The sequence below is a fragment of the Rhinoraja longicauda genome, chromosome 3 (assembly GCF_053455715.1).
Source record: "Rhinoraja longicauda isolate Sanriku21f chromosome 3, sRhiLon1.1, whole genome shotgun sequence".
Taxonomy (NCBI): Eukaryota; Metazoa; Chordata; class Chondrichthyes; order Rajiformes; family Arhynchobatidae; genus Rhinoraja; species Rhinoraja longicauda.
In genome coordinates this window covers 62,436,467-62,457,364 of record NC_135955.1, presented here as the reverse complement: position 1 = coordinate 62,457,364, position 20,898 = coordinate 62,436,467, and the positions used below count along the sequence as shown (strand labels likewise).

At 41.6% G+C, this 20,898-nt stretch overlaps 1 protein-coding gene across 1 annotated transcript in view; it reads right to left on the bottom strand.

Annotated features, from left to right (window-relative positions):
- Positions 1-20,898, bottom strand: part of aldh7a1 (aldehyde dehydrogenase 7 family, member A1) — a 44,849-nt gene that overhangs the window by 12,165 nt on the left and 11,786 nt on the right. The window contains exons 4-12 of the mRNA XM_078397001.1: positions 18,034-18,114; positions 16,381-16,504; positions 14,447-14,579; positions 13,621-13,665; positions 12,605-12,682; positions 11,187-11,284; positions 11,014-11,055; positions 4,105-4,199; positions 3,834-3,918 (exon numbers count right to left, since the gene is read on the bottom strand). Of these exons, the coding sequence (XP_078253127.1) occupies positions 3,834-3,918; positions 4,105-4,199; positions 11,014-11,055; positions 11,187-11,284; positions 12,605-12,682; positions 13,621-13,665; positions 14,447-14,579; positions 16,381-16,504; positions 18,034-18,114 (781 nt within the window). The remainder of the gene's footprint in view (positions 1-3,833; positions 3,919-4,104; positions 4,200-11,013; positions 11,056-11,186; positions 11,285-12,604; positions 12,683-13,620; positions 13,666-14,446; positions 14,580-16,380; positions 16,505-18,033; positions 18,115-20,898) is intronic.

The window sequence follows — 20,898 nt, the reverse complement described above, 5'->3', positions numbered from 1 at the left end:
TCACCCATCTACTCTCTTCCTGAACCTAAAGCTTAGCCACCTCGCTATGATTCCTAACTATGAAGCTCTCATTCTCCCTGACGATCCCGAGGTCGTCCAGCTGCATCTCCAGTTCCCAAACACGGCCTTCAAGGACCTGCACCTGGGCACATTTCCCCATAGAGTGTAGTAGTCATCAGGGACACCAGCAGTTTCCCCGACTTCCCACATCCTGAAGGAGAAATATTTGCACCATTCTCCCTTCCATCCTCACTACTAAAATCAAGCAAAAAGAAAAACTCACACAAGAAACTGCTGACTGTACCTTTATACCCTGTCCTCCTCTGCTCTGCCTTCTCGCCAAAGCCTCACAGATCCCTTCAACACAGCTTCTCTCCCAACACGGCTGCTCCCAATAGGCCTCTCTAATACATCTGGCCTTCCTTTTCCTGGTTGCTCAACTAGCCAATTTTAATCACTTAACTAATCCAACAGCTGCCTTTTGAAATCTGACATGGTCTCAGTTTATCTGGTCGATAATTCAGCTGATGTTTATCGTGTCATTATCCAATTGCTCTACCCTGTAAAATGGCTCTCTGTTAGGCTGTAATTATGAACTGCCAACTTCTGGGATCTGATTGTGTTGGCAGGCTGCCAGCAAATGGATTGGAGGATGGCAGAGAGTTACAAAATGTGACATAAAATGGCAGCCAGCACACAAAATTTACTGCATCCATTACTACTACTGGTAAACTCCATCTGGTATTGCCTTTGACTGGGCTGCAAGAAGTGGTATAGAGTATAGACAGCATTTTGAGTTGGCAGAGACAGCTAAAGAGGTGGGAGGTATTTGCCAAGAATAGGAGGTGGAAGAGGAACACGCAAGGAGGATCAGCACAGGGGAGGAGAAGCGAGTGAGTTGGTGGCTTGCTGTCATGGTTGATTTACATCACTTTGGATGGGAAGACCAAAGAGCAGGAATTACCGATTTACCTTTATGTTACGAAAATGTTAGCCTTGCACTCTATATACCATCTAATCTTAACTAACTTCTAGTACACTACAGCAATTAGAAATATGCACGACAAACAAAAACAGAATTCTAAAGACTAATGACTATGTAGGTTAATTGGCTGGGTAAATGTAAAAATTGTCCCTAGTGGGTGTAGGATAGTGTTAGTGTGCGGGGATCGCTGGGCGGCACGGACTTGGTGGGCCGAAAAGGCCTGTTTCCGGCTGTATATATATGATATGATATGATATGATAATGAATCTCCAATGGCCTTGATCACAGATGGTCAGAGAAAATTTAGTAATTTTGTTAACTATTTCGCATCCAAGGTGGAAAAATTAAACCTTTCTTCCAGACTTGTGGTGTTAAATTTCGAATATTGCTGCTCTCAGCTTGCTTGCTTTAATGATGCTCCTAACTTTAAGTTTATAATAATAATAATAATAATATAATAATATTCATTTATTGTCATTGCAACGAGTACAACGAAATTAAAAAATAGCCAATCCTGACGGTGCATACAAACATATATGCAATAAATGCAAAAACAAATAAATACATAAATACAATTAAATACAATTATATTAAGTACAAGATTTTTTAACGGTGTTGCCTAGTGCAAAGGTAGTGTTCAGTTCTCGTATGGCCCTGGGGTAAAAACTGTTCTTAAGTCTGTTTGTTCGGGATTTGATCGACCTGAAACGTCGACCAGAGGGCAGATGAACAAACAGACGGTGGCCGGGGTGGGATGGATCTTTTATTATTTTGCCTGCTCTACTGAGGCAGCGTAGGCTGAACAGGTGCTCCAGGGAGGGCAGTGAGCAGCCGATGATCTTCTGGGCCGTCGTGATGACCCTCTGAAGGGCCTTCCTGTCCTTTTCTGAGCAGCTGGCATACCATGTGGTTATACAGTATGCCAGCACACTCTCGATGGAGCAGCGATAGAAGGACAACATGAGCTTCTCCTGCAGGTTGGTTTTCCTGAGGATCCTCAGGAAGTGGAGTCTCTGCTGTGCCTTCTTTACTGTGGTGATGGTGTTGGTAGACCAGGTAAGATCCTCTGCGATGTGCGTACCCAGGAACCTGAAAGCTGGTACCCTTTCCACACAGACCCCATTGATGTAGAGTGGGTCGTAATCTACACTGGTTTTTCTAAAGTCAATTATAAGTTCCTTTGTTTTGGAGGAGTTCAGGACCAGATTGTTCACTGAACACCATGCTGCCAGCCTTTGGATTTCATCCCTATAGGCTGTCTCATCTCCTTCTGAGATGAGTCCAACCACAGTCGTGTCATCCGCGAACTTGATGATGGTGTTGGTGGGATGGGTGGGGGCACAGTCGTGAGTGTAGAGGGAGTAAAGGATGGGGCTCAACACACAGCCCTGTGGTGAGCCGGTGCTCAGTGTAATGGTGGAGGAGAGGTGAGGGCCTATTTTGACGGTCTGGGGGCGGTTGGTCAGGAAGTCCTTGATCCATTGGCAGATGGTTTGGGAAAATCCAAGGTCGGAAAGTTTGGTGACCAGTCTGCTCGGGATGACCGTGTTAAAGGCAGAGCTGAAGTCGAGGAAGAGCATCCTCACATAGCTCCCCTGGTGTTCAAGGTGGGTCAGTGCAGTGTGAAGAGCAGTGTCGATGGCATCCCCTGTAGACCTATTTGCTCTGTAGGCAAACTGGTGTGGGTCGAAGGTGGGTGGGAGGCTGGCTTTGATGTGCTGCAGGACCAGTCTCTCGAAGCACTTTGTGATGACCGGTGTGAGTGCTACCGGATGGTAGTCGTTAAGACCGCTGATGACAGACTTTTTCGGCAGTGGGATGATTGTGGCGGACTTCAGGCAGGGAGGGATGGTGGATTTTAAAAGGGACAGGTTGAAGATTTTTGTGAAGACCTCAGATAATTGGTCTGCACATTCCCTCAGCACTCTGCCCGTCACACCATCGGGGCCTGCAGCTTTCCTGGGATTCACTGCTCTGAGCACGCGCTTAACATCATACTCCTGCACAGTGAAGGTGTTGCTGTCAGGTGCTGGAGAGGGTGTTATGTCTGCCACTGTAGCTTTCACCTCGAAACGAGCAAAGAAACAGTTAAGTTCCTCTGCCAGCGAGGCGTCGCCGTCGGCAGTCGTGCGGTTGCTGGTCTTGTAGTTGGTGATGTGCTGGATGCCTTGCCATACCCGCCGTGGGTCATTGTTGGAAAAGTGGTCCTCAATCTTCCTCTTGTAGGACGCTTTGGCATCCTTGATGCCTCTCTTCAGGTTGGTTCTAGCAGCACTGTATAGAGCTCTATCACTAGACCTGAAGGCGGTGTTACGGTACTTGAGGAGAGACCTGACATCCTTTGTCATCCAGGGTTTTTGATTGGGATACAACCGGATGCGTTTGTCGACGGTGACATTGTCAACACAGTTTTGGATGTAGCAAAGTACAGTTGATGTGTACTCCTCCAAGTCCTGATCCTCAAAAATATCCCAGTTGGTCCTTTCGAAGCAATCCTGCAGCTGCGAGGAAGCTCCTTCAGGCCATGTCTTAACAGTCTTTATGGTGACTGGAGCTTTCCTCCTGAGTGGGGTGTATGCTGGAGTTAGGAATATGGACAGGTGATCTGACTGCCCCAGGTGTGGTAGTGGTGCTGACCTGAAACCCTTCTTAATATTTGAGTAAACCTTGTCTAGTGTGTTTTTCCTGCTGGTAGCACATCTTATGTGTTGTTCACATTGTGTTATTGTACCTTAGACCCCATTTCGTCACTTAAAAGTGCATTTCAGTGTTCTTTCTGAACAGCTACTCGTATGAATTATTGCTGGCAATGGCTCTCAATCTACAAACAATGGTTCTTTAAACTTACAGTCCAATGGATCTCCAATTCGGACCTGCGTGTAAGCCTTGACCAGTCTTTCCACCACCTCATCGTGAATGCTTTCATGCAAAAACTATAAGGAAAAGCAGAAAATGGAATGGCCCACTTCATGTTGATGAAAAGCAATTTTAAAATCTAAATTTGAGCCAAGTGTTTCTTTCTTTCTTTAAGCAAGTAAACCTGCGTCAGAAGTGACTGATTGTTTACTTCAGAAAATATTTATTAGGAAAGTTATAACAACTGTGATGTAACAACTCACCAGCCGCCTGGTTGTTGTGCATCTCTGTCCTGCAGTTCCCACAGCAGCAAACAGAACAGATGGAATTACCATGTTTAGATTGGCATCATCAAACACTGCCAAGAAAAAGACAATATTAGTCAAATCCCATGAAGAAACACAGAGAAACAAACAGATTGTAAAAGTGTTCACAAACCATACACTCTGATACAAGTCAAAATTTCCCATTAGATATTTGGTCACCAGACACTGCAGCAGAAGATTATCTTGATTTCCTAAAAGGATGACCGATGAACATATTTAAAGTCAGATGCTTCAATGCTCAGACCTGCAGAGATGTAATTAAATGCTTCAAATTGTGCATTTGGGTACAACATGTCTGTTCACACAGGGAAAATGTAATTTGAAAGAAAAAAACTACACTAACTGGACAAAAAAAGACACAAAGTGCTGGAGTAATTCAGCCAGTCAGGCAGCATCCCTGGAGAACATGGATTTGTGATCAGTGGGAATCGGTCTAAAGAAGGGTCCCGACCAGAAATGTCACCTATTCATGCTCTCGAGAGATGCTTTCTGACCTACTGAGTTATTCCAGCACTTTGTTTCTTTTTTGGTAAACCAACATTCGCAGTTCCTTGCTTCTATAACAAACTACACAATCCTGCATTCATTACATAAAGATAGTTACATATTAGTCTGAAGAATGGTCTCGACCCAAAACATTGTCTGTCCATTCCTCTATAGATGCTGCCTGACCGCTGAGTTCCTCTCGCTCTTGGGCTTTGCTCACGATTCCAGCAATTTAATGTGGCTCCTAGTTATATATTAATCTTCCAATTGTAGATATCTATGTTTTAGGGTTAACATCACATTTGGCTTCCTGCCAAGGATGAATTAATATAAGGCTCATTTGTGAATTACTTAAATATTCTCTAAATGATCAACATTTGATCAAAATGTCAATGTAGCAATTGGACTTGAAAAGAATGGGATGAAGTGCTCTCCAATGACAAATTAACTGGGGATTCTTCATTTAAAATACAGATTACTTTAAACTGGAGGCTGGGACAGTTACACAGAAGTGATTCCAGAGTTCAGAAACATTAAAACCCAGAATAGTTTGTTCCATTTGTAAGAGCTTTGCACTATGTCCAACAGATCCATATATTGTTCATAACTCTTCGAAGCACTTCCCTCTGGAAGGCGACTCCGGACTGTCAAAGCAGCCACAGCCAGACATAAAAACAGCTTTTTTCCATGAGTGATAGTTCTACTCAATAACCAAAGTCTGTAGTCTCTTTTTTGCTCTGGTTTATTTTCCCCCACATGTCTAGACCGTAATGGTGTATCCTTATTGTTTTGATGTGTTTATGTTTTATTCGTAATTGTTAACTGTATGTTTGTGTTGTCATTTGTGAGCGGAGCACCAAGGCACATTCCTTGTATATCCATACTTGTCCAATAAACATTCATTCATTCATTCATATTAAGAGAGAAATAAAAATTTCTACAAACTATTACAGACATAATAAAATGCATTAAATTCCTGCAAGTGCAAATTTTTTTTAAAAAAAAGAGTCCTTATTAGCATTTTTACAGGTAAAGGTATAAAATAAACCTAAGCAACAACAAAACAAATCGAGTACGCTTCAACCCTAATTCCAATCTGGTCGACTAGCAGTACCTAGTTTTTACCAGAGGATGGCATGTGGACTTATAGAAATATTTTCAGCTTACAAAATTAGGATTCCTTAGCAAATAGTACTCGTTTTACAACATTGAGATGAGGCAGCAGCAGTAAAGATTTATAGATTCCTTCCTCAGTCTTCAGATGTTGGGCTTCCCCGAAGCAATCTATGATGATGATTAAGTATTTAGAAGGCGAGTTATTGCTCTCATGCAGAAAACATTGCAGCTACTTTGCACATAAAGGTTTCGTAAAGCACAAGGCGATGATGGTCTTGTTGTAGGAGTATCTATTGTTACAACACGTGATCATTCTCCTTGTCTTCTTCAAAGTAGTGCCATGGAATCTTGCACGACCACCTGGAAGAGCAGACAGGACCTTGCTGAAACATCGACACAAAATGCTAGAGTAACTCATCATTCAGGCAGCATCTCTGGCGAAAGTGGATAGGAGACGTTTCAGGTCTGAAGAAGGTCCTGACCCAAAACATCATCTATCCATTATCTCCAGAGATGCTGCCTGACCTGCTGAGTTACTCTAGCATTTTGTGTCCATCTTTGGTATAAACCAGCATCTGAAATTCCTTGTTATTACACCTTGCTGTAACATCTTGTCCGAAAGATGGCACTCTAACAGAGTAACTACCTTTTCAAACTGAAACTAGTCATTTAAGCCAAAATAGAGGGATGTGGCCAACCCAGCAAATACTCTTTCAACTATGTGGCAGCTGAAGTGATAACTCTTTCTAAATTGGTGGGACCCATGCCAATGAAAAAATATATTTTATATTTAAACAGGATAACAGGATAACTGTCATAGACTTTCATTTCAAAATTGCGTCCACTAACCAAATTAAAGGGGTTGCTCAAATTGCAGTATACACAAGATTTTGGAACCCATCTCACAGAGCATAGTGATGAAGTAGGAGGTTTCACTAAAGATCCATTCTTCCACATCACGGTATACTCTTCTACTCAAATACTGATCAATTCCTTTTTAATTGGTGTTCATAACATCAGTACCAATAAGTTCCATGAATACAGCAGTTTAAAGAAGTAAAAATGTTCCAAGGTGCTAATACGAGGTTATCATACAAAATATTAATACTAAGCTACACAATTGCTGTTGATCAAATATTTCAAATGGGCAAGTTTAAGAAGCACTTTAAAGAGTCAGACAGAAAGGTTCTGGGAGGTAAAATCTATGAGACCCAGCTGTTAACAGCACAAAGAACCTTAGTAATGTCCATAGTTGTCCCACGCTGTAAAGGGAATGAAGTTAGAATCTTTACAACATCCAGCAAAAAACGGCTTAAGATGGTACGTGCAGAGCTGCTGAGTTAATTTTGTGTCTTTTTACTTTTTTCCCCTCTAAAATTGCTGATATGGCTCAAAACGATTGTCACGAGGTGCTGCTTATCTTTGTGTACTCTTGATCTATAAAACAAGGAGTTTTATTGAATGTTTGGACTTCTCCTTGGACTGGGGTCAAATACGGTACCAGGGCCCCCAAGTTCTTCAGACCAGCCCTCAATGAGCAGAAAGCCGTGAGACTCTTTGCTTGTATGTGGAGATCTGATGGGCAGAAGACCTTGAGACTTGTTGCTTAATTAATCCTACCACCTCCCCCTTGTATTATAGATTGGTTGCCTTATTCATTATATTTCCTGTGTTCCACTAAAATAAACATTATTTATAACCTTGAAGTTTTCTTTCTCCTGTCATTGATCCAAATACTTGAAAAACTGCTTAAATTATATTAGATTGCTTAGATTCCACTAGTGCACAGATCACTTGGTACTATCTAGATGTTGTGCAGGACATAAAGATCAAATGCCTTGGTGACTTTGACAGTCATAGGTGGTGCTGCCATGCCAAATCACAATGTTACCAGTCAAATAGCTCTGATAGTCTATTTTGGGAGTGGAGACATTTTAGATCAATTAGAACATAGAACAGAACAACAATATCTGTGCCAATTATGATGCCAAATTAAACTAATCACCTCTACTGCACATGATCCAACTCCCTCCAGGTCAAAAAGGTTTTTGGCACTTTGGCCTTCATCAGTCAGAGTATTGAGTATAGAAGTTGGGAGGTCTTGTTGTAGTTGTATAAGACATTGGTGAGACCACATTGAGAATATTGTGTTCAGTTTCTGGGCACCGTGTCATAGGAAAGATATTGTCATGCTTGAAAGGGTTCAGAAAAGATTTACAAGGATGTTGCCAGGACTAGAGGGTGTGAGGTTGAGTAGGCTGGGTCTCTATTCCATGGAGCACAAGGGGATGAGCGGTGTACAAAATCATGAGAGGAATAGATCGGGTAGATGCACAGAGTCTCTCACCCAAAGTAGGGGAATCGAGGACCAGAGGACAAAAGTTCAAGGTGAAGAGGAAAATATTTAATAGGAATCCGAGGGGTAACTTTTTCACACAAAGGGTGGTGGGCATATGGTACAAGCTGCCAGAGGAGGTAGTTGAGGCTGGGACTATCCCATCGTTTAAGAGACAGTTAGACAGGTACATGTATAGGACAGGTTTGGAGGGATATGGACCAAGCGCAGGCAAGTGGGACTAGTGTAGCTGGGGCATTGTTGGCCGGTGTGGGCAAGTTGGGCCGAAGGGCCTATTTCCACACTGTATCACTCTATGACTGAAGTGAGATTGGAAGTTAAAATGTTACATTTCGAAGAATCCTCATAAATGAGCCCCTTAATGGTTACCAGCTGAAGTACTCCATCCCCACCAGAAAGGTCTAAAAGCCCTCCCATTTCTTCGTCAACCACAGAACCAGCCAATTTCCGTCTACCAATACTCTCCTCAGCCTAGCAGAGCTGGTCCTTACCCTCAACAACTTCTCCTTCAACCCCTCCCACTTCCTCCAAATCCAAGGCGTAGCTATGGGCACTCGCATGGGCCCTAGCTACGCCTGCCTCTTTGTAGGGTACATCTAACAATCACTGTTCCAGGCGTACACTGGCCCTATCCCCGAACTCTACCTCCGCTACATTGACGACTGCATTGGTGCTACTTCCTGCACCCATGCAGAACTCACTGACTTCATCAACTCCACCACCAATTTCCATCCAGCACTCAAATTCATTTGGACCATCTCCGACATCTCCCTACCATTTCTAGATCTCACCGTCTCCATCACAGGAAACAGACCTTTGAACGACATCTACTACAAACCTACTGACTCCCATAGCTATCTAGACTACACTTCTCCCCACCCTGCTTGCTGTAAAGACTCTATCCCCTACTCTCAATTCCTCCGTCTACACCACATCTGCACCCGGGATGAGCTTTTCCATACTAGGGCATCAGAGATGTCCTCATTCTTTAGGAAACAGGGGTTCCCCTCTTCCATTGCAAATGAGGCTCTCACTAGGGTCTCCTCAATATCCCACAGCTCCGCTCTTGCTCCCCCTCCCCCCATTCGTAACAAGGACAGAGTTCCCCTTGTCCTCACCTTCCACCCCATCAGCTGTCGCATACAACATATAATCCAACGCGATCCCACTATCTTCCCATCTCCACCCCTTTCTGCTTTCCGCAGAGCCATTCCCTTCGAAACTCCCTGGTCAACTCGCCCCTTCCTACCCAAACCATCCCTCCCCAGGTACTTTCCCCTCGCAGGAGAAGCAACACCTGTCCCTTTACCTCCCCCTCGACTCCATCCATGGACACAAACAGTCTTTCCAGGTGAAGCAGAGGCTCACTTGCACTTCCTCCAACCTCATCTACTGCATCCGCTGTTCCAGGTGTCACCTTCTCTAAATCGGTGAGACCAAACGCAGGCTCGGCGATCGTTTCAATGAACACCTCCGCTCAGTCCGTCTTAACTTACCTGATCTCCCAGTTGCTCAGCACTTCAACTCCACCTCCCATTCCCAATCTGATCTTTCTGTCCTGGGCCTCCTCCATTGTCAGAGTGAGGCCCAGGGCAAATTGGAGGAACAGCACCTCATATTTTGCTTGGGTAGCTTACACCCCAGCGGGATGAACATTAACTTCTCTAACTTCAAATAGCCCTTGCTTTCCCTTTCTATCTCCTCCACCGTTCTCCCACCAGTCTTACTGTCTCCGACTACATTCTATCTTTGTCCCGCCCACTCCCTTGACATCAGTCTGAAGAAGGGTCTTGACCCAAAATGTCACCCATTCCTTCTCTCCAGAGATGCTGCCTGTCCCGCTGTTACTCCAGCATTTTGTGTCTACCTTCGATTTAAACCAGCATCTGCAGTTCTTTCTTACACATAAGATCAAAAGGCATAGGAACAGAATTAGACCATTCAGCCCATTAAATCTGCTTCGCTCTTCGATTGCGGCTGATCTATTTTTTCCTCTCCATCCCATCCTCCTGCCTTCTTCCCATTTTATGATTTACTAACCCTTTTTTAAAGGCTTGATAAGTTGTTTAAAAACAGTTCATGCTGAACATTAAACTGAGCTTTAGTTGTCAGCTAAACATACAACACTAAATTATAGAAAAACAAAGTCAATATTATCTTTTAATTATTTTATTCACATAATCGGTATTAGGGAAGAGGTGATTTGTAACAGTGAAACTCCCAACATATTTCTAACTGAGTATTGTCAACTCAATAGATTAGGTAAAGGGTGGGATAGTACATGGGGCATTGGAATTTGCACTTACTAATCATACCTTGAAATTCTCATCCAAATCAATGATGTAGATGACAAACAATAAAGGGCCCTGCACCTCTAGGCACATGCCTCCAGTCTGATAAATAACCTTTCACCACCACCGAATGCTTCCTACCATGAAGCCAAACCATGTATCCATTTAGCTAAGAGTAGACACAAAATGCTGGAGTAACTCAGCGGGACAGGCAGCATCTTTGGATAGAAGGAGATGCTGCCTGTCCTACTGAGTTACTCCAGCATTTTGTGTCCATCTTCAGTTTAAACCAGCATTTGCAGTTCCTTCCTACACATCCAGTTAGCTAGCTCTCCCTGAATACCAGGCGATCAAACCCTTTTGTACTTATGCATCAGACTCCAGGTTCCAAGTTCCCAAATGGTAATAAGAAAATACTTTGAGTAAACAATGGGCTGAATTGCCTAATTCTCCTCCTTTGTCTTATGAAATGAGATGCAAAAGTTGTCCCAGATCTGAGAGGGCCTTATGCAAGAGGAATTGGAAATAGAAAATATTTCCAACCTGGCTCCATGGCTTTGCTAAAATATTAGTTCTCCAAATACTTCAATACTTTACCAATAATAGCATTATTGCCACCAAGCTCCAGAAGTTGTCGTCCTAAAACGGAAAGTAAAAGAGATAATTAATTTTCACATTCTTTATTGATGAACAACCAATGCAATCCATTTAAAATTATCAACTTCAAAGGAAAAATAAACATCAGAGATACAGCTATAACAATCCCTTACCAAATCGCTCCTGAACTACTAAAGAAACTTGTTTTCCAACATTTGTACTTCCAGTAAAGGACAAGAGATTTATTCGCTCATCTTTACTCATTGCAGTACTAAAAGCAAAAAGAGAGAAATTTAGAAAGGCAATCATTTTCCCGAATACTCAATTATGTACTGATGAAAGTTTACCCAGATGGCACCTGGCAAGTTTAATTAAACCAACGAGCAAACTCTCTCTTCAATTCCAAGTCTGCCCCTGCTCTGCTAAGTCCTTGAACATGTCAACGCTTCACAGAGAAGTGCGCATCAAACTCAGAATTCCTTGCAAGATGATTTGAGATTTCCATTCACGCTATTAAGTCAACATTTAAGGTCACAAAGACATTCTAGGTGACCATGAAAAGAGTAGTCTATCCTCTCCGTATTGATCATAACATCCTCCCCCAGCAGCTTTTCACCACCATACACTAAATTTTAATTCTTATTTATCCATTCAATGTCAGTGAGAAGGAGGGGGATGGGCATGAGGGGTGAGCAGGAAGAGATCGAGAAAAACAGGTAAAACAAGGATGTTGCCATCTCTGAGGATGCTGCCAGGACTCGAGGGCCTAAGCAGAGTAGGACTTTATTCCTTGGAGCACAAGAGGCTGAGGGGGAGATTGGGCAGGCGTTTTTTTCCTCTTTCTCTCTTCTCTGTGTAGACTTCTCTCATTGAATCAAAGAGAGATGAAACAGTCCTTTTGGTGCAACTGTCCATATGACCAAGATACTCCACGAAAGCAGTTTCATTTTCCCATGCTCCCATATCTCTCTAAACCTTTCCTATCCATTTACCTGTCCAAACATCTTTTAAATGCGGTGATAGTACCCGTCTTAATTACCTCCTCTAGCAGCGCATTCGATATACCCGCAATCCTTTGTAGGGATAAAGTGGCCTTCAGGTTGCTGGTAAATGATTCCCCTCTCACCTTAAACCTTTGCCCTTTACTTCTTGATTCCCGTACCCTATCTATTTCCCTCATGTTTCAATACATCTCTACAAGATCACCTCTCAACCTTCTGTGCTCCAAGGAATAAAGTCCTTGCCTGCTCAATCTCACCGTAAGGCTCGCTCTCGAGACCCTTAAATCTCTTTTCCGCAATTTGACCAAATGGCCAGCCGCCTTAAAATGGGCAACCTGCTCCAACTTAAAAAAACTATGCAATGCCGTGTCTGCTGCCACTAAGTCAACTGAAGTTTGGAACAAAATGCAGCAATGCACATTTAGAGCACCCACAAGTGAACAACAGACTGATTGTTGTTCCAAACAACACACCACTTTTGTTCTGGTGTATAGAACAATAATAACCCAGATGACAACCTGATATATTTTAGGAGAATGAACATCTCCTAAGGAGCATTGGCTTATGGTAAATATTCACACTTCACTTACCCAATGTCAGCACCTCCGCAGGTTAAGGAACAAATTGCTCCGGGTAATTTATTATCTTCCAAAACCTGCGCAACAATTCTAGAAAGAAAAACAAGAAAAACCACTTGTAAAGTTAAAATTTAATTTCACTATTAGGGAGTGTAAAAACAAAGTGCAGCACAGTGGCGCACCAGTTCGTGCTATGGCCTCACAGCTACAGCAATGCAGGTTCGATTTCAATGTCACACACTATTTCTGTGGAGTTTTTATGTTACCTTTTTGAGGGGTTCCCTGTGTTTCTTCCCACATCTCTAATACATGGTGGTAAAATAGGGAGGGGCCTGTGACAGAATAAGTTGCAGAGCTACAGGGAAATAATAAGGGGAATGCAAGAGATGGGGTGGTTCTGCTTGGAACTGGTATGGACTCAATGGGTTAATTGGCCCACTGTATAGAGTTAAGAGAAACACTGTTTTAATTGCCATAGCAGCCATTGATAAAAATGTAATCTTCTTTCTGCAACTTTTTGGATTACTGTTAAATTGATTGGAACAAGCCGTTCAAGTAACTTACAGTACACTGCAATGATTATAAAATAGAAACATGTTGGATAAAAAAATGAATCTAAGAAAATTCAGTCAAGTTCACATAAATTTGGACCAGAAAGTTCATGACTGCAAGTTGCTCATGCAGTAAAGTAAGGACAGAGAGTGGACTTTAAAACTGGAACTGGGTCAGATTGGGAATTCCGTGATGTGCAAAATATATAAAACCAACTTGGAAATGTAATTTAAGCTTAATATTTAAACCCAAACAAGTTAGCCCTTGGGACGCCACTGTTAATCAATATTCAAAAGAGGAATTTTGTTTGAAAAAAATATACGTTTCAGACCCCCAAGTGTTTCCGACACTTCCTTTACATTTATGTTAAAAAAAAGGGGTCAAATGTACATACAAATCTTATGGAAATATTTTACGATTTTAGTATTGTATTCTTGATGAACAAGGACAAAACAACATCCCTGCAAAAAACTTACTTTGTTACAGCAACACTAGTGAGAGGTGTGGTTGGAGCTCCTTTCCTAAAAAACATAGAATGAATGGATAAAAGTTTTTAATGCATTTAAAATCTCAATAAATCACTGATAAAGCCATGCTTAATGCAGGAAAAGTTTTTTTATGACATTATGTAAATTCCAGCAGCTGTTTGTTACCATGATATTACATTCATGGAGTCATTCTGCATGGGAACAGGCCATTCAGCCCATCATGATCAAGCCTATCAATGAGCAACCAATTCAAAAATCAAGAATCAGCTGAATCTTTTGTCAGGGAGTTTTCTGCTTAAACTTAATTGCAGTGGAATTTGCTAATTTTATTGATATCCCATCGTATCTAAAACTAACTCCTAGTACAAAAACTAACCAAAATTAACATTATTCTGCATTTATTGATAGAACTGTAAATTTGAAATAATATTTCTAGTATACACCCAGTTATAAAATTACACAATATAGAAGGCTATTCAGCCTCTCATGTGAATGCTGGCTTTTTCAAATAATTTAATTTTGTATCACAGCCCACCTTTTTCAGCATCACCACACAAATTGCTTTTATAAAATTAGTTGGTTCTATTATGTTATTTATTTGTTCTGACTGTTGTGTAATTTTTGCAAAATTAAAGTAAAAGACAAGAGCTAGAGTTATAAGAACGGCTAGACTGGGAATTATCCCAAAGGTTATCCCATCTTCTTGAATATTCATAGATCAGGTAACACACTCTAAATATAAACACTTTTATGATTAAGGCAAATATATCAATATGAAAAGCACAATGAATGCATTGCCGGCAAAATAACTTACCATAAGCAACAGTTTCCGCAGACAAGTGCAAGAGCATTGTTCCATCCATAAACTGCCACTGGGAAGTTAAATGCAGTGATGATTCCTACCAGACCTATTGGATTCCACTGTTCAATGAGAGCATGTCCCGGACCTTGGAAAGATTTTATGGAAAACCATGAAATATTTCTTGACATATTCTCCAATGTGATAAAAACCAAATAGATGTATAATTTCATGACAGTTTTTCTAATAATTATATCATTTGTATGGGGTGGGACAGGGAATTCAACTCAACTGCCATTGAAGTTATTGTGAGAGATAGGGAGGAACATCACAGAAATTCCTCACCTCGCATGAGAGTACATTCCCTTTCAATTTTCAAATTTACTTATTTTTAAATCAGGAAACGTCGCTCCCAATACAACACTATTTAGATTAAGTTTAAAGATAGAGCCTGGATACAGGCCCTACAGTCCACTGACACCATGCCTACCATCTGTCCATACCAGTTCTGTGTTATCCATTTTGTTATCCACTCCCACACATTGTGGGACAATTTACCGAGGGCAATTAACCTACAAACCCATGCATTTTCTTTAGATGAAGGATGAAACCTGAGCATCCGGAAGAAACTCCACAGAGACAGCACCGGAGTTTAAGATCACACCCAAGGTCAGGATCAAACCTGGGCCTTTGGCACTGTGAGGCAGCTGCTCAACTAACTCTGCCACTGCACCACCCTATTTAATTAACAATAGATTAAACCAAGTTGTTATTAAAGAACCGTGTTGCAATTAGTTTAGTTTAAAGATACAGCCTGGAAACAGGCCCTTCAGCCCACCGAGTCTGCGCTCACCAGCAATCTCCGCACATTAATGCTATTCTACACACACTAGGGACCATTTACAATTATACCAAGTCAATTAGCCTACAAACCTGTATGCCTTTAGAATGTGGGAGGAAACCGGAGATCCCGGGGAAAACCCACTCCGGTCACGGGGAGAACGAATAAACACCGTACAGACAAGCACCGTGTTCAGGAACAAATCCAGGTCTCTGGCGCTTTAGGGCAGCAACTCTACCGCTGCGCCACCGTGCCACCCAATGAAACTGATATCAAAATGAATCGATTTAGGTATAGGATGAGAAAATAGGCAGACTATATTTTCTCCAACTCTGCCTCCTGCACAGTCTCCAAACCATTTCCCCAGTTCCTCCATCATATTTACTCCAATGAGACTTTCCTCAGAAGTGTTTCCTGGATGTTATTATCCTTTCTGAACCATGGTGGACAGAGACCTTGACTGGATCTCATCTATTTCCTCCACACCTCTGCTCTCATCCATTCTTCTGGGTGGAAGGATAGAGTTCCCTTCACCTTCCATCCCAATAATTTGACATTGTTCCCATACCTTACATACGGTAAGCATATGAAAATAACTATGACTTGATATTTGTATTGTTGAAGGGATTATTGATCATAACAGCAGTGTTAATTAAAGCAGTTAGGAATTATTACACAATTTACAATGATGCCTATGTTTTAACTAACTGTAGAATATTTTGCAGCTGACTAAATTAATCCCAATGTCATGTGGCACCAAAGCAGTTGGAAAATAACTTTGCAATTTGTTAACCATAAACCAAGCTAAACATTTACTTTCAAGCATTTATACCTTTGGACAATAATAAATTACAGGAATGAACTTGGAAAGTTGTTCACATTAACCTGATGGTCATTGAAACGTGAAAAGTATTCCCGGGTAAGAAACTAAACTCTTGCCTACTATTTTCAAACAAAAGATTCCTAGCTCTCAGGGTGAAACACTAATACCCATGTTGGATTATTTTACATCTCAACTGCAGCTTTTACTTGACTGCATTTATTAAATGGAAGAGACATGAACAAAAGAACAATGAAATCAGCATTCACACCACTATTGAGGGCTTACGTTCAGATGGTAGTACAGGTCCTCCAAACATTCGTGATAGTCCAACCGCATAGTCACAAATATCTATATATTCTTGAACTTCTCCTACCCCTTCAACAGAAATTTTCCCCATCTCCAAAGAAACCTTAAAAAGTCAAAAGGAAAAAGTCAAAATAGAATTTGATTGTTTACAGATAACACATTAGGCTCTCAGAGTTGTGAATGTTCAGGCTCCTATTCTGGATTTTAGGCAACAATACCCGAAAATAAAGAAGGCAATGCAAATCCTTTCAATGTCATAAATCAGCCCCCCGTAGATACTTCTATTAATGCTCCTCTTGCAAAGTCAATTTTCCATTTCAATTTTCGCATGATTAGACTAAAATTAAAATTTGAAAAACCTCACTATAAATTAATTAAAATACATAATTCCAGTATTGTGTCTCAAAGATAAAGACAGAACTAAAATACATTTGCTGAAATGTTCTAAAGTGCCCCAAAACATGACAGCTAATTTGCACAAAGCAGATAATCACTTTTGATATTTTTGATGTTGTTGCTTGTGTGATTTAAAGGAACAAATGTGCTGGATTCAGGGAAACATTCCCCAAATTTCCCTCAAAATCTTACATTACTGATCAGTTATACACTCTAACCAAGTCCCTTAAAAATATATAACCCCATTACATCTCCAGTCATACATTTATTTTTCATTATCCTACGTGTAAGCAAATTAAAGAGAGAGAGAGAGAGAGAGAGAGAGAGAGAGAGAGAGAGAGAGAGAGAGAGAGAGAGAGAGAGAGAGAGAGAGAGAGAGAGAGAGAGAGAGAGAGAGAGAGAGAGAGAGAGAGAGAGAGAGGGGGGGGCGAGAGAGAGGGGGGGGCGAGAGAGAGGGGGGGCGAGAGAGAGGGGGGGGCGAGAGAGAGGGGGGGCGAGAGAGAGGGGGGGCGAGAGAGAGGGGGGGCGAGAGAGAGGGGGGGCGAGAGAGAGGGGGGGGCGAGAGAGAGGGGGGGCGAGAGAGAGGGGGGGCGAGAGAGAGGGGGGCGAGAGAGAGGGGGGCGAGAGAGAGGGGGGCGAGAGAGAGGGGGGCGAGAGAGAGGGGGGGGCGAGAGAGAGGGGGGGACGAGAGAGAGGGCGAGAGGATAAAGCATCAAATCAGACTGATAAATCACTCAGCTGAAATGTTAACTTTTTTTTTTACACCTTCTGATATATGGAGAGACCCCAACTTAAATAGATCACCTCAACACATTTGATTCCTCAAAATTCCAACCACCTGACTGAATAACTGTTAGAATCAATAGAAAATAGAAATAAATCTAATACTACTATATTTTGTCTTTCCCCTCCCCTCCGAATTTTGAACGTTTACCTGCAATAGTTCATCAGTTAAGGCAAAAACCAAGATGAAAGTAATTTGGGACAATTCTATTGTCTCATCTGCTTTACCATTGTGGATTGTTAAATTTTTTTGAAGAAAATTTCAAAATGATTTTAGGTTTTATACTTCATTTTACTTGCTTGTTCCTGCTGATGTCGGCAATATTACATTGCAAAACAATACTATTAAGGTTATTAATTAAATTAACCTCTTGAAATGGTGAAATATTCACCTACAATCTATATATTTTTTCTAAAGAGAAAACATACAATTGTTTACCAAATTTCACCTACCAGGTTGCCCAGGACTTTAAGTTTCTTTCTCAGAGCATCGCCAATTTGTCGCACTATTTCTCCTCTTTTTGGTGCTGGAATCTGTACATCATCAAAACATAAATTGTATTTTGTTCGCCTGGGTCTGCATCTCAACACATTAAATGATCGGTTCACTGAAAACGCTGAATTATTTAGAAAACTTTTTGAAAACATTGAAACAAAATACCAGTTAGAACATTAACTACATATATAATCTGATTGAAGGACAGATACTGTGGTCAGCCTTATGTTTGATCATCTTCCCGGTAACAGTTGAAGCACTATTCTAAAAAAATGTTTATGTACAATGATTGATTGTGTTTGTGAAATGTTTATTTGCCAACCCAAACGAATTGAGGGCCAGTGGTTTTTTTTTTCCCCGTTTTGATTTATTGCTATTCACATACAACAGTACAGAACAGGAACAGTAGAAACAAATAACTTCACTTGCTGGTTAATACACAAAACGACATAGAGTGCTGGAGCAACTCAGCAGGTCAGGCAGCATCTCTGGAGACCATGGTTGGGAGATGTGTCGGGTTGAGACGTTTCTTCAGACAGGAGCAATCACTCACGATGTCTGTGCCAGCCATGATGCCTAGACAACTCTTATCTGTCTGCACATACAGTATTCCACATTCATCCATTCCTTGCATATCCATGCAACTACCTAAAAGTCTCTTAAATGCCACTATCTGCCTCCACCACCAGCTCTGGCAGCGCATTCCAGCCCCTCTGTGTAGTAAAACGCCCCGCAAATAGTTAAACTTTGCCACTCTCACCTTAAAGCTATGCCCTCTCGTTTTTGATATTTCCATCCTTGGAAAAAGGTTCTGACAGTCTATCATATTAATACCTCTCATAATATTATATACTCCTATCAATTTTACTCACAGCACATTTATTTCCGTGGTTTCTGAGTTTTTGAGTTAATCAACTTTCTATCTGAAGGAAAAAGGGGCTAATTTTTGCCAGAACCACACTGTAAAAACAAAACTGGAAGTTGGCAGGGTGATGGAATGTTTTAGAGATCTGATCTTTGTAGTTTTCCAGGGTACATTTCACTGAAGCAATTTCACCTCGGCCTGTCTGTTCAGTAATAATTAGTTCGCAAATGAGAGTTCTTACAATAGACAATAGGTGCAGGAGGAGGCCATTCAGCCCTTCGAGCCAGCACCACCATTCAATGTGATCATGGCTGATCATTCTCAATCAGTACCCCGTTCCTGCTTTCTCCCCATGCCTCCTGACTCCGCTATCCTTAAGAGCTCTATCCAGCTCTCTCTTGAATGCATTCAGGGAATTGGCCTCCACTGCCTACTGAGGCAGAGAATTCCACAGATTCACAACTCTCTGACTGAAAAAGTTTTTCCTCATCTCAGTTCTAAATGGCCTACCCCTTATTCTTAAACTGTGGCCCCTTGTTCTGGACTCCCCCAACATTGGGAACATGTTCCCCTCTCATCCTTGCAAAGTGGCCAAAGCCATATTTAACTGTTTTGCTATACAGAGATAGAGGGAAAGTGTACTGTGTGGTGGTACCTGTAACACAATCTTCTCTGAGCTGGAAACAGTAACATGGATGTAGTCTATGTCATATATATTAACCCAAAGGGCGTAATGCTGACATTGCTATTCTGTTTTCTTTTTGTATCCTGCAAAGCTCAAATTCACCACCTCCCATTCCACTGCATCACATAATCTAGAAAACCAAAACTGTTTGCGCATTTTGGGGTCACATGTAGTAGAAAAATTAGTATGATGATTCCATGAATTCCAGGAACAGATTTTTTAATAATTCATAATGCACATTTACAAAATGAGCATATTTTGTTCATGAAAATCAAGGAAATGGTAGCAGGGAATTCAGTTGTTAAGTCATCCCAACCATTCCACTAATTCATGGATAATCCTTTGAATTATTACCTAAACTTCATATTCTTCAATTCCCTTTGTGCCAAGAAATCAAAGTCTATTAGATTTAAATATATCCCACAATAGAACATGCCCGGTGTTAAAAAACAATTGAACATTTTTGATCTCCAAGGACACACAATTCTGAAGATCTACAATCTTCTGCAAAGAAATATTTACTTGTCTCAATCCTAATTGGACAAATGCTTAAGTATTTCTTCCTTTGCTCGATACGCTCCAACCAGAAGCAGCCGCCTCTCAGTATTTAGTCTTTCAAATCCGACTAACATACCATTCACCTTCCAAATTGCTTGTGTTGTCTGCAGGCAAACTTTGTGTCCAAAATTACTCCATAAATCAAATTTAAAAGCTGTCAATAGAAACAAAAACCTTGCTTCTGTTCCGTTCTAGTTTGTCGAGGACCTAACATGGTCCACTAACACTGCTGCGCTGGTCAAGAAGGCACAGCAACGACTGTTCTACCTAAGAACACTGAAAAAGTCTGGTCTACCCCAACAGCTGCTGACGACCTTCTACTGCTGCCCCATAGAGAGCATCCTAACACATGGCATCCCTGTGTGGTATCTCAGCTGCACGGAGGCAGAGAGGAAAGCTCTTCAGCGGGTAGTCCATAGAGCTCAGAGGACTATCGGAGCACAGCTACCAGTCTTGGAGTGCATCTACAACACACTATGCCTCAGAAAAGCCACCAGCATCCACAAAGACTCTTCACACCCGTGCAACAGTCTGTTCGAACTTCTAACATCGGGCAGACGATACAAGGCCTTCTACGCCCGCACCTCCAGACTCAGGAACAGCTTCATCCCCAGGGCCACAGCTGCTATGAACCGGTCCTGCTGAACCGGCACAGATCTACTTGCACTTTATTCTGTTTTAAAACTGTTCTAATTTGTTTCATTGGAGGTGCAT